General features: G+C 51.2%; 1 protein-coding gene across 4 annotated transcripts in view; it reads right to left on the bottom strand.

Annotated features, from left to right (window-relative positions):
* Window positions 1-12,736, bottom strand: part of TRIO (trio Rho guanine nucleotide exchange factor) — a 349,937-nt gene extending 337,201 nt beyond the window's left edge. For 3 of the 4 annotated variants that reach the window (XR_005529593.1, XR_005529594.1, XM_039238833.1), the window contains exon 1: window positions 12,580-12,646. Coding sequence is in view for 1 of the 4 variants with exons in the window: in XM_039238832.1 (XP_039094763.1) it covers window positions 12,580-12,736 (157 nt within the window). In the remaining 3 variants the exon portion in view is untranslated. Of the gene's footprint in view, window positions 1-12,579 lie in introns of all 4 variants that reach the window. The other variant, XM_039238832.1, reaches the window with a different exon arrangement.
* Window positions 12,737-13,166: the final 430 nt, after the last annotated feature.

Genomic DNA, 13,166 nt, shown 5'->3' with positions numbered 1-13,166 from the left:
CTCCCACTGGCCACATCTTGGAAAACATGAGCATCAAACGAAATAATGATAGCAAAGGATTGTGACCCATTGTATAAAATGGGACCCCACAAGGACATATTTACATAAAGAAATAAGTAGGGCAGAAGGAAAAGCTCCTCCTTACGGTAGAAAGTCAGGGAAACATAGAAGGAATAATGAAGTTCGAAAAATCACCATCGCACAACCATCGGAGTAATCACTGATTCCAGTAAAAATCATCAACAGATGCTACAAGCAGCAAATGAAAGTCAGGAAAGGAACGGGATGTTACATAGTCTCAAACCGTCTCCCCCAAACACTGACTATGAGGAGAGACTCCAGAGGAGAAAGCTGGTGGTCGCCACTGGGACTCAATGCCCCACGTGGGGCTGCTGACGGCTGCGTCCCTGACAGGTGCTCTGGGACCTTCTGCCACAAAGGCACCACCTGGATCTGGGCACAAGGAATCCTGCCACCCACGTCGAGGAACGGTCACCCAAAGAATGGACTGGAATCTTCGAAATACCCCGGTAATGAGAGAGACTGGAGGAATGTTCCAAATTAAAGAAAACCTAGGAGACACAACAACTCAATGGAGTCTGTGGTCCTAGATGGAAGGCTGGACCACAAATATTTTTTAATTGCCAAAAAAGGACATTTCTGGAACAGCTGGTTACATGTAAAGTCAGTAGACTTAGATAGTAATACTGTATCAAATTAATTTCCTGATGTGGATCATCACTCAGGATCATCACGTGAGTGAACCGTCGTTGCTCTTAGAAAATACACGGCAAACCACCATGTAGAGGTAAAGGCATCACTAACTCTGAAACTTACTCTCAAATTGTTCAGAAACAAAATCCTGTGCAAATTTTATATACATATAAACACACACACACACACACACACACACACACACACACACACACACACACCCACCCCCCGGCAGGGGAAGATCGTGCACGCGCATGTGTGGTGAAACAGAAACAGTTAGGGAACCTGAACCTGAACCTGAGTTACTTCTCTTTGAACATGAGTTCTAGTTCTGACTTCTCAAAACAGACCTACCTGCCCCTCACCCTCAAAAATAAACCCCACAAACTTTACATGAATCAACAATGGAGACATGAACCAACTAAAGAGTCAAAAATAACACAGTGAAATCTCAATTCAACTAAGGCGATAGGGATTTGAGCCTGGTACCTCCTTTTTTTTGGTTTAAAAATCAAAGACAAACCATAACAGCTTGTCAAAAGTAACCCATAATCTCACATTAAACAGCAGGCCAGTCCTATTCCTTTAATTCTAAATTTTTTTAAAAACAAGAATTAAACAAAAACAAAAAAACTTGAAACTTTTAGAAAGTCTCTGACCAAACTAGGAGGAAACAAAAATGTGGATTTTCAGAGTGCAGTGCACCTCCAGGTTAAGGAATTGTCCTCACTCACATCACCAGCGTTTCACTTGTCCCCTGACTGAAACATGAACGATTGAAGGGGGGCGTGGAGTTACCGAGACACAGACCGACAGAACATGGCTCCGTGTGGAAAGGTGGCGGGGACGAACCAGACCAGCGTCCCACAGGGCCAGGCCACAGTGGTGACGGGGACAGGTGAAGTGCACCCCACAGGCGGGAAACTCCAAAACACACCTCGCTGAAAGAGGATGGTGGGAAATAATCCTGTTCCCCAGGACCACATCATCATCCAAGCATACATTTCCACAAATAACAGCAAAAAAAAATGAGAGGCTGCAACAAAACAGCTACACAGAGAGAACCAGGAGTCGCCATACCCACCTTACAAAACCGTCCCCAGAAGAGCAGCTGAGCACGGCCCCTCCCCAGTTCCCACCAGTTCCCATCGGGGTCAGAAAGGAAGCCCCAGTGATCCTAAAGATGTGTCAGACACAGCAAGCTGCCTGCCGCTGCCTGCCGCTCCCTGCCGCTCCCACCAAGCCAGCCACAGGGGTGGCTTCCCACCCAGCCCTTGGGGCCAAGTCCACACACAGGGAGACAGAGGGCCAGCCTTTCCACCAGGGATCTCTCCCAAGACTGAGACGGGAGAGCCCGCAACACCCACACAGCCAGCCCACCTCAAATGAAGAGCTAGGCTGCTAGGATTATTTATGTAAAAAGGAACATCAGTTTTAATTAGGTGAGAAGAGGAACGGCATAGAAACTAAATTACAGGGCCCAGGCCAACATGAAAACAAAAATGCCGGCTATGTCCTGGAATCTTTCACTCAATTTTGCTGGATGTGTGACTTGCAAATTATAGCTTCGATCCTCATCACACAAGAATATACATATTCAAGTTTAAAGATTTGAAAATTACAACATACGATCCTACGGGAGGCTGTACAGAGCGAGGGCCATTTCCACCCTCTCCCTCCAGCACGGAGGCCAAGGGCATGCGGGGGCTCTGTGGTCTCGCAGCCCTGGGCGTACATTCCAGCTCAGGCCCTTACAAGCAGTGCAAACCGGGGTCACTCAACCTCACCAGGGGCTAAGATCCTCACACTAACACAGAAGCATCCACCCGCTGGAAGAGGGGGATGTGACCTGGGGTGGAACTGGGAGAGAGGATGTGATTTTAAACAAGAAAACGAATATAAAACACCCTGCACAGCATCTAAAATCAGAAACTCAGGGCACCTGACTGGCTCAGTCCGTTAGGTGGTCAGGCTTCCAACTCTTGATTTCAGCTCAGGTCATGATTTCATGGTTCCTGAATTCAAGCCCTGCATCAGGCTCCACAGGGACAACACGGAGTTAGACTGGGGTTCTCTCTCTTCTCTCTCTCCACCCCTCCGCACTCATTCTCATTCTCTCTCTCTCTGCCCCCCCCCCAAATAAATAAATAAATATACTTTAAAAAAAAGAAACTCAGATGGCAGTCAGTGCTGGCAGTAGTAGAGATAATAGTTAACAGAAAGACTTCACCAGGTTTTCTTAAAGGACAGGAGTGGCATTAACAGTATTTGGAGGAAAACAAGTAAACATGATGTTTGAAATATCATCCTCTGACCGTACAAGCAAGTTACTGCTCTGTGGATGCGCCTATGTTACTCTGCCCTGAAGCAGAATCCCAAAGGTTCCATCTGACCGCTGACGACTGGAGGCCCCGGCCTCTCACACTACTCCAGCAGCCGCCCCTCAAGATTTAGATTCTAGCAAGAGCAGGGGGGGTGCGGGAGAGGCAGGGGGCCGTTTCAAGTCTGCCATCCATCTTCCTCATCTGCAGAAAAACGGCCCCGTATCCCCAGGGAAGTTGTCACAGGAAATGTACAGCAATCTCACCTCAAGCCCGCATCGGGTTTGCAGTCAGGGGTTTGCAGCCATTTGGTTCAGGAGACAGGTGCCGTCTCACACACGGGCCGGTCCCTCCTGTGAGAGCCGCGCCCAGCGGAGCTGACACGGGGCGAAACTCAACGCCGCGAGCAGGGAGAGACATGCGTGGCGATGAAGCCTGCAAAGTCTGGTCTCAAGGACTGCAGCTGAATATTGGGAAAGAAGCACACACAGAGACCAGCTAACAAAATGCCGAGACTCAAGGACTCTGCCGCTCCTGAACCCAAGATACATTAGGAGGCGTGCAAAACCACGGAGCCGGAGGTGAAATAACTCCAAAATCCATGTGTGAGGCCCCCCGCAGCCCTGTGCAATCTGGTATTTCAGTGAACAGTGGTCCCTGCACACCAGCTCTCATCACTGTGGTGCTGATCATCAGGGTGGTGAGGGCTGGAGAGATTTTCTCATCAAGCAAGAAACATCTATTTGTTTAGTATTCGGCTAATGAGGAATTCATTCCAGTTATCTGGATGCCAAAATATTAAACAATCTAAACCGTACAGACTTCATTACATGAGACTAGTTGGAAATATTTGCAACAACATTCTACTCGAAGTATTGTTTCCCAGTATCTGTGTGTACCTTCAGAATAAATACTAGAAGACTTAGGCTTTGGGGCCTTTACGAAACGAATAAAGTTACCCAAAAACTAATAAAACATGTACTTTTCCTGCAGACCCTAGCACATCTGTCACGCAGAACAAGGAGTAAGTAAACGCAAGCAAGAAACCGTAAAACTTTCAGAACGGGAACGGGCCGGGGTGGCCTCCCGCAGGCCTGCAGAGGTGACGTTCCACAATGCAGCACAGAAGGAATCCCTGAAACATGGATCAACGTCAGACTAGGAAGTAGAAGGAATAAACAATGGAAAACAACCTCTTACAAACATTTCACATGCGTAACTTGCAAATTAAAATTAAAACACTCTGGGGGAGCCTGGGGGGCTCAGTTGGTTGAGCGTCCGACTTTTGGCTCGGGTCATGATCTCACGGTTCGTGGGTTCGAGCCCCGCATCGGGCTCTGTGCTGACGACTAGCTCGGAGCCTGGAGCCTGCTTCAGATTCTGTATCTCCCTCTCTCTCTGACCCTCCCCTGCTCACGCTGTCTCTCTCTCTTTCAAAAATAAATATTTTTTTAAAAAAATTAAAACACTCTGCCCTAAAGCAGATATGTCGTTCATACATGTGACCTTGCATACACTAGGGGACATGCGTTCTTTTAAAATAGATTTCAGGGGCGCCCTAGGGTTCTCTGTCAGTTGAGCAGCAGACATGAGCTCAGGTCATGACCTCACAGTTCACTTTGCAGGTTTGAGCCCTAAATGGGGTTCTGCATCAGGCTCTCTGCTGTCAGCACAGAGCCTGCTTCAGATCCTCCATCCCCGTCTCTCTCTCACCCTCTTCCATTCGTGTTCTCTTTCTGTCTCTCTCTCTCTCTCTCAAAAATAAACACTTTTAAAAAAATAGATTACAAATATCAGTCTCTGCTCTGTTCCTGCGTTCCTTGTTGCTTTGAGTCCACCCATTCCACAGAATCCCAAAGTGAGGTGTTTTCCAAGATCTATACACACACATGAAGAAAAGAAGATACCAAGAAACCCTATCTAAAATCATTCAAGGATTATACTTTCAAATTCGAACTGTGTTTTTCCCAAGTTCAAGCACAGCTTTATTTTGTGGTTATGAATCTTAACTGCGGGGACAAACACTTTATAAATGCATCCATTAACCACCAATACTGCAGAATAGGGAGCGGCAAAGTCAGTTCCACATGAGAAGGCCCAAGAACGGAGGCCAATGACGTCACACAGATACAAATGTGCGGACAACACCCTTCGCCCCAAGTGAAAGTTATCCCTAGCAATTCCTTCCTTAACACCAGGAATGTGAGACAGTACAGCCCACCCCGCGTTTACTACTCTTCTCTCTGGACAGCGACAAAAACTCACCAGCGTGGGAAAATCTGAAGCAGGAAAAATGGTGATTGTTCATATCTAAAGACGGGATTCTTTAAGTCAGCAGACTTGACTTACATGCCATATGGATTCCCCAAGTTAATGCTTCTTACAGAACCCAAGGAAAGGATCTTTATTTCCCTGTAACTACCTCTGAATTTTCCTAGACTATGCCTAGAAATTAAGGAAGTTTGGTCCCACTAGTCAAGGCAGTCTGGATGACTACTGTTATCTTTCAAATCAACAGGAACTCTTTCAGAATAACTTGGTTTTGTTCTAGCTTACCTAGAGAAATCACTTACTTGGATTTGGGTTTTGTTGATATCTCATTGTTTTAAAACTATTTACATTTCCTTAATTACTAGTGGAGCTGATACGTATTTGTTGTACTTCTCTGAATTACCAGTTTGCCGGTTTTCTGTATGGATTGTCTGATGACTTGAGGAAGCCCTTTTTTTCTTACACTTATAGAATTCTTTAATTTGTAATGAATGTTTACTCCCAGTTTGTTATTAGCCCATTTTTTTAACATTTTAAATTAACATACAACAAATCTGATGGGGGAGGGGGTGTGCAGTTCCCTGAATTTTGATACAAATAACCAGCACCACAGTCAAGACACAAAACAGTTCCATCATCTCCCAAAATGCCCCTCACACTGACCCGCTGTCGTCCTGCCCTCCCAAACCCTAACCCCTGGCAATCAACCAATCTGTGCTGTCACTGTCCTGAGAATGTCACAGAAGTGGAATCACTCAGAATGCGGCCTTTTGAGACTGCCTTCCTTCACTCAGCATTAACTGAACGGGGTGCACCACAGCCAGTTCACACCCACAGTGTCATAACGCTAACAGCAGCGTCGGACTGCAAAGGGTCCCCCCACCCTTCCAGCAGCAGGACAGGAGGGCAGCAGAGCCCGCACCTCTGCTCGGGAGCTGCGGGAAAAGAGCCGAGGGTTCACAGAGCCTCCAGGACTCTGCAGAAATCCCTCCTCAAGAAAAGCCAAGTGCCATTCATCACTGTCCAAAACAGGGCTACAGACTGTAAGAAAATCAGCCTGATTAACTCACATGAACACCACTAACCCAGAGTATCCTAGACCTAGAATCTATTCTTCACTTCTATAACGTCTTCATTAAAGCTTTCTCTGTCAGTGTAACCGCTAAAAGGTATTAATTTATGACAAAGCCCAAATAGAGTAATGCTTCCAAAATACAAGATATGTTCTGCAGATCTCTCCACATTCCTCACCAACCAGACAAGAGGAGACATGTGGCTAATTAAAGCAGTCAGTAATCTAAAAGTCAAGTATATTTATCACCAAAATGAAGTTCTTTATTTCCACAGCACATCTGGCATTAGACCAAATATTACAGAGTCACAGAAAAAAAAAAAAAAAACAACAGAAGCTACACTCTTTCTCCAGCTTAACAATCTATGCCTCATGCTTGGAAAAGTCTGTACACACCTGCCCTTCTGCCCTGGACATAGAACCTTTCCCAGAGAGCAGGTGGTTGATAACTTGGGTTTCAAGGTGCTTCCTCACATGTAGAGGAACACAAAGGAGGAAAGTAAGGCAAAACCTATTCAGTAAGCACACTCTATGTCCCCATCAGCAGGGGAGAAGTGAAAATGAGGACTTGTGAGCTTGCTAACCCTTACACAGGAGGGAAGGACTGCCCATGGGCAAGAATGTCGGCAAACGAGGCTCAAGGTCAAAAAGCTGGGAGACAACACTGGAAATTCTAGCCAGATATCTCCTTTCCCTCTTTATAAACTGGCAGAGACGGAGTGACTGCGGGGTCCCGCAGCAGCTGGGCACTGTGGTGCGTGAGGAGGCAAAAGTCCCGAGAGGCCAGACCTCCACTAGCGGGACAGGAGGCCCAGGGACGGTGGGGAGAGGAGGGCAGGTGGGAAGTCGGCGGCAGCACACCAATGTCTGGCGCGGTCCTGTTCCCAATCCCTTCCTTCTTTCCTCCTTTCTGGTCCCTTCCCCTCAGGTAAGAGGTGCTGCGATCGGAATTCCCAGCGTGGCTCCAGTGAGTAATACACCAGCCAGAATTCCTAAGTGCCAAGGTCACAGAGCAGACTCCCCATGCGTGCTCATTTCCTCGCCCACCGCTCCGCTACACAGCTCAGCAGCACAATCCAGAGGACAGGACAGAGAGCTCCGTCTCACTATCGAACGCCGCCTACCACTCTCCAACCGCAGCCCCATCCAGATCCCTGCCTGCCAGCAGCTTCTATGGGGCTGAGGAGCAAGGAGATGATATACAAGATGGCACTCTCCTGCCACAGGACAGAGAACACGGTCACCGTGTCCACTCAGCTGAATGCGTGGGAGAGGAAGGAAGGAGGAAGGAGATAGAGCACCCCACCACCCTCCACCAGAATGCGCCGGAAGTCTCCCTCCAGCCCATTTCGTCTCTGTCCCCGGAGTGGCTACTGTTCCCACCAGTGGCACTACTAAAACCTGTCAAGACAATGCACCTAAGGAAATAAAAACCAATTCATTATAAAACTGAGAAGGAATGAAGGGGGTTGTTAAGACTTTCTATAATAAAACACAATTCATCCCTATCAGCAGAAGTGATTTTTACTAGGCAGTAAAGTGTGGCTATTGATTAAGAATTTGACTTTTCTCTGGAATTCTGCCAACGATGTAAGATAAAATTTTATTTTCTCAGTAGAGGAATCAAGTAAATAAACTTGAAATAAATATCAGATACAGCTGATTTACATTATGACAGCTTCAAACACATCTTGCACTTTCAGTTAGAAACAAATCCCAAATTTATCATAACATTTCAAACGTCCAGAAAGACCATCCTAATCACTTATTTTTAATATACATTTGAGGAACATAGTTAAATCACAGGCTTCATTTTGAACAGAACCACTTGTGTCATAAGTGATCCTGCTTAATCACTTAAATCGTTAAAATGACTTCATTTAAATCTTCATTTGAATCTTGGATGGTTAAACTGCAAAGGGAAAAATACAATATCCTGCGTCAATAAGTCAATTTACAAGGTCTCAGTGAGAAGTTTCTTTCAGTGATTGTTTCACTGTGCTTTGATCTCTTGAAAGTCACTTATAGGATTATTCTTAGCTATCTCTTTGTTTTCCTCTAAAACTGGACCTGAATGCCACAGAAAAAGGAGAAACTGACACTCTCAAATTACATTTTCTCCAACTCTTTTTTTCAAAATATTGACCTTAACAAGGGGCAAATTCGTAATACAATGAGTATTATTAGTGCTCACAAGACCAATGTGGCCAGACTCATGAATATCCACAGGTGCAGTGGGGCCAGCGTAAGGGATCCACTCATGTGGTGTCAGAAGCATTGATGAAAAGCATCCCTCAAAGCTCCATAAGGAAATCGTCATGTCGAAACAGGGATAGGCATGCTGCTCCGTCACTAAGTAACAGACTCGATTTTCTTCATATATTCCACTGGAAAGAAGGGCTTGCAGCCAGGAGTTCAGAATAAGATCTGATACTGCAAGAAACCCAACACGATGGGCTGTGAGGCTTCAGAATAACCACAACCCTTTAGTCTCTGCACATTCATCTAATGCCAACCTGAAACATGCCAGGCAGGTTAAAAATAATGCATTTATGTAAGTACCACCCCCCCCACACACACACACACTCTTGCAAGGTTAAATAGAGAGCTCTGAAAGAATGATTTATTGCCACAAGAAGAGAGCCCCAAAATAGATTGGCAATAAAAGTGATTGGTCCCAGGGGGGCTTGAGAACTAATGTAAGCAAAGTCCTGGCCATGAGAGGCCTACAAGAAAGAGTGTAACAGGGTCGGGGGCTCACTTCCCAGCCGTGACCCCACCTCTACCTGAGTTCCTCTCTGATCAAGTCACTTAACCTCCCCAGAAGCCTGATTCCCTCTCTGTAAAATAAAGAAACAGGACTAGCTCACATCTGTGATCCAATTCCCCCCCCCCTTTTTTTTTCTTTCTAAAATCTGCTTCATCTTTCCCTGAACTAAGGTCTGTGTAAAGGAGAAAAGTAACGTCTGAAATTCACTAACACCTGTGGAAAATCTCAGCTGCCCGCTAACTCACCAGCACCACATATTTCTGCTGAATCCAATCTGACACTAATTGACCTGCCTGCTGGTGCCAGGTTTATAAAACATGGGAATCAGGATTGTCAAAATGGATGGGAAGTTTCTGTGCCAAGGACCTGAGCGGGGAATGAAATGACAACATATGAGGTAAGACCTTGAGCGAGGAGGACACTGGGTGCCACAAAGCAGATGGAAAGGGCAATCACTGCTCTGAAGCCAGGAGCTCTCCAAAGTGGAGAATAACCATCAGGTGCTGAGGACTCAGAAGGAACCACAGAATCTGAGAGGGAAGCAGCCCCTGAGCCCTCTCCCACCCCCCCCGCTCCAAGGGCAAGAGTCGGAACCCCAGCACCCAACTCTGAAGCTTGGCAGGTAACAGTGCCCCTGCTTGAGCACTTCCGGTAGCAGAGAAATCACACAGCAGCCAATTTTATTCCCAAACTGCTCTGTCAAAAAAAGTCCTATTAAGCTGAAGTCTTAAGCTGAAGTCTTTCCCCTTCTTTCACCCAACCATGGGTACTAGTTTTCAAACCATGAATACAGCGTTAAAATTTAATACAGGACAAAGAAGAAATAAAAAGGAAAGAGAATAAGGTAGCCAAGCAAGCCACTGCAGAGCTGAGAAATGAAAGGCAACCAACAGAAATGCTTTATCTAGGACATGTTGGCAATTTTAACTACCAGGCTCTTTTTGGGAAAATGTCCACACCCTAATCTGTCCACCGCAGTCAATGAGAGCCTTTTTTCCTGTGTTTCTCCATCTTAGAATAGAATGTCAGGTTCTACTGATGGACTTGGCCTCTCCATTCAGCCATCCATATTGAACCAAAGCAGACAAGGAGCCCCACCCCCACCCAGGTCTGAGCCACTCTACCGGGTGAGGTCCCTACCCATAGTCCTCGATCTTCATCTGTCCTGACGGGTCCAAACTCCCCACCCGACCCCCACAAATTCAACTGAATGGTCCCTCTCTACCCGCTACTAGACCTCACTGTCCTAGATGCTGCCGCCAAGATCTAGGTCAGGGATTCTGAGCTGCCCAAAGGAGGGAAAAGCACTTTAAAAAGATGTTCCTGACTTCCCCTGGGATGGGACAGTGCAACTGCTGCTACTTAAAATCTTCTCTGGCTCTTGATTCCAGATCAACTAAAAGGATGGTTTGTCCAATCATTTTGGAGGCTGGAAGAAAGGAGCAAACCACAGACAGCATTGCCTATTTTCTGCCCAAAACTGAACATGAACAAGAGCCCTGGCACGGAAGCAAGCACAGGTGTAGGCATGGCCGCCAACAGACTTCTCTCCCCAGATAAATCCTGGGAAGAGCTACATTGACAGGGAGCAAGTTTTCTGTGGGCATCTAGTCCAACCTGATGTCTTTTGGGCTCTTCTTAGGAAAAGAAGTAATTTCTCTACTGTGCATAATAAAGATGTAAGAAGGTCTGGTCTCACAAGCTCCAAAAATTCCATCTCCAGGGCACAGGAGCCTTCCTAACAGAGAGAAGCTGAATTCTGCACAGAATCTATTATTCTGTGACAGGTGGTAGAGACAGAGAAAAGACACGCTAGACTTTAGCTTCAGGGCATGAAGGGAAGACGTCCCAGTTCTGCTACTAAGAGGTAAGACGAGGCTGCTCTATCGGTTAGCTAGTTGCACCCCCCCCCAAAAAAAAGGCTTTCATTTGAAGGAGTTCATGTTTTCCTAAACCTTCCCCTTCTGCAAGGACCTCACGCGAAGAGATAGCACTAGGAAGTATATTAACCCCAAGCTGACACTGTAGAGTCGGTGTATGGCAGTCCCAGCTATATCCAATCTGGTAAAATGACTTAAAAATAACGCCGCCTGGCAAAGATCAAGAAGACGAGGGGAAGACCATGCTACACCAGGTATCTACTGGCACTGCTAACTTCTGCCTCCGACCATCGCCCTCCCGCTGCGAACCGCTTCTGGCGACCCGGATTCCCGAATGTGAAAGAGGCCACGCAGAATCACGGACCGCCGGCCCCCGGCGCGCGCGCCCCGTCGCAGGCCGCTCCCCCAGACACCCCAGCCCCGCGGTCCTCCCCGGGACCGCCACCCGCACCCAGCACACGCCCTCCGCCCGCCGGGCCCGGCCGCGGACCTGGCCCGCCCTCCGCTGTTCTCCGGCGCGGCGTCTGCATTCTCCCCGCCCCGCGCCCGCCCGCTCAGCGTGCGCTCCGGGCCGCGGGCCCCCGAGGCCGCCGCCGCCGCCGCCGTCAGCTCCTCCGCAGCCGCCCGGACTCGCGAGCCGCCCGGACTGGGCGGGGGCGAGGGGCGCGCGCTGGAGGCGCGGCCGCCGCCGCGGGGGTCCCGGGGACGCCCTGTCACACCCCCCAGACCTCCTCCCCGCGGGACTGCCGCCACGCTCCCCTCTCCCGCGGGCACCCCCTCCCTCCTCGCTGGAGAGACACCGGGCCACCTGGCGCTGCCTGCACCTCCAAGCCACACAGGCAGTGCTCCGCGAGCGCTCGCCGCGCGCGGTCCCCCAGGGCCACCGCTGGCCCAGACGTCCCACCCGGGCCGCCCCCGGAGACAATGGCTCACCCGCCTCCCGGCCGGCCGCGCTTCACCTCGGCCACCTCCCCCCTCCCTGGGCAGCGGGTGCCATGGCTTCCCCGTTTCACAGAAGCCTAGACAGCGACCAGAGAGGTGACAGGCTGGAGCAAAGGAACCCGGCTGCTGCTGGGGCCGAGGAGGGGCCAGGTACAAACCGGCCACAGGAACCTGCCCGCAGGAGAGCCGCTTTCCCGAGTCCGGCCCCGCCACCCCCGTCCGCTCGGCCTCCGGGGCGGGGGCCTCCGCCCTCAGCGGCCCCGCCGCCGACTCCTCGGCCCTCCCGCGAAAGAGACAAAGAGCCGGCGCCCCAAGCCGTGGAGCGGTGGCCGCCGGGGGCGGGGGACGGGAAGATTTTACCCCGGAACGGGGGGCGGGCGCAGGGAAGGGCGAGTCGGCGGCGTCCGGGCCGAGCCGCGGCCCGCGGGACGGGGCGGGCAGAGGGACACGCCGGGGTCGGCCCGGGAGACCGCGCGTGGGGGTGCAGCGGCCCGGGCGGAGCGCGCCGGGCCCCACGGGCGGGCGAGCGCCGGGCGCGCCGGGACTCGCGGACCGCGCCTCCGCGGCGGGCTCGGCCGAGCGCGCGGGCAGCGCCACAGCTGCACTCACCGGATCGGAAGAAGGCCGCGATGTCGGCCAGGTCCTTGGCCGCCTCCTCGGCCCCCTCGCCCGCGCCGCCCCCGCAGCCCGAGCCCGCCGCGCTGGCCGCGGCGCCGGGGCCGGAGGACGCGGCGGGGGCGGCGGCGCCGCCGCTGCTGCCGCTCATGGCTGCGGCGGCGCCCGCGGCCGCGCCCGGCTCGGGCCCCGCGCCCCTAGCGCCGCGTGCCGCCCGCTCCGCGCCGGGCCTGGCGGCGCCGAGCGCCCAGCTGCCCGCGCCCGGCGCGCGGACGCAGAGCCCTGGGGCGGCGGCGGGCGGCGGCGGCGGCGGCGGCGGCGGCGGCTCGGCCGAGGGAGCGCGCCCACATAGACTGGGACTCCGCCCGGTAGCCGCGAGCCGGCCGCGGGGCGGGGACGCGGAGCCACGGCCCTGGCGGCGCCGCCGGCCGGAGCGCGGGCAGCAGCGCGCGCCGCGCGGGACACGCAGTCGCAAGGGCGGGGGCCGGCGGCCGGCAGGAGCTCCGGGATCACGGGCGCCGGCGGCAGCCGCGAGCCTCCATCTTGATTTCAAATGGGGAAGGAAGGAGGGGGAGGGGGGA

This window comes from Hyaena hyaena, unplaced genomic scaffold (assembly GCF_003009895.1).
Source record: "Hyaena hyaena isolate Hyena2069 unplaced genomic scaffold, ASM300989v1 scaffold_148, whole genome shotgun sequence".
Taxonomy (NCBI): domain Eukaryota; kingdom Metazoa; phylum Chordata; class Mammalia; order Carnivora; family Hyaenidae; genus Hyaena; species Hyaena hyaena.
This window is presented reverse-complemented; position numbering and strand designations above follow the sequence as displayed.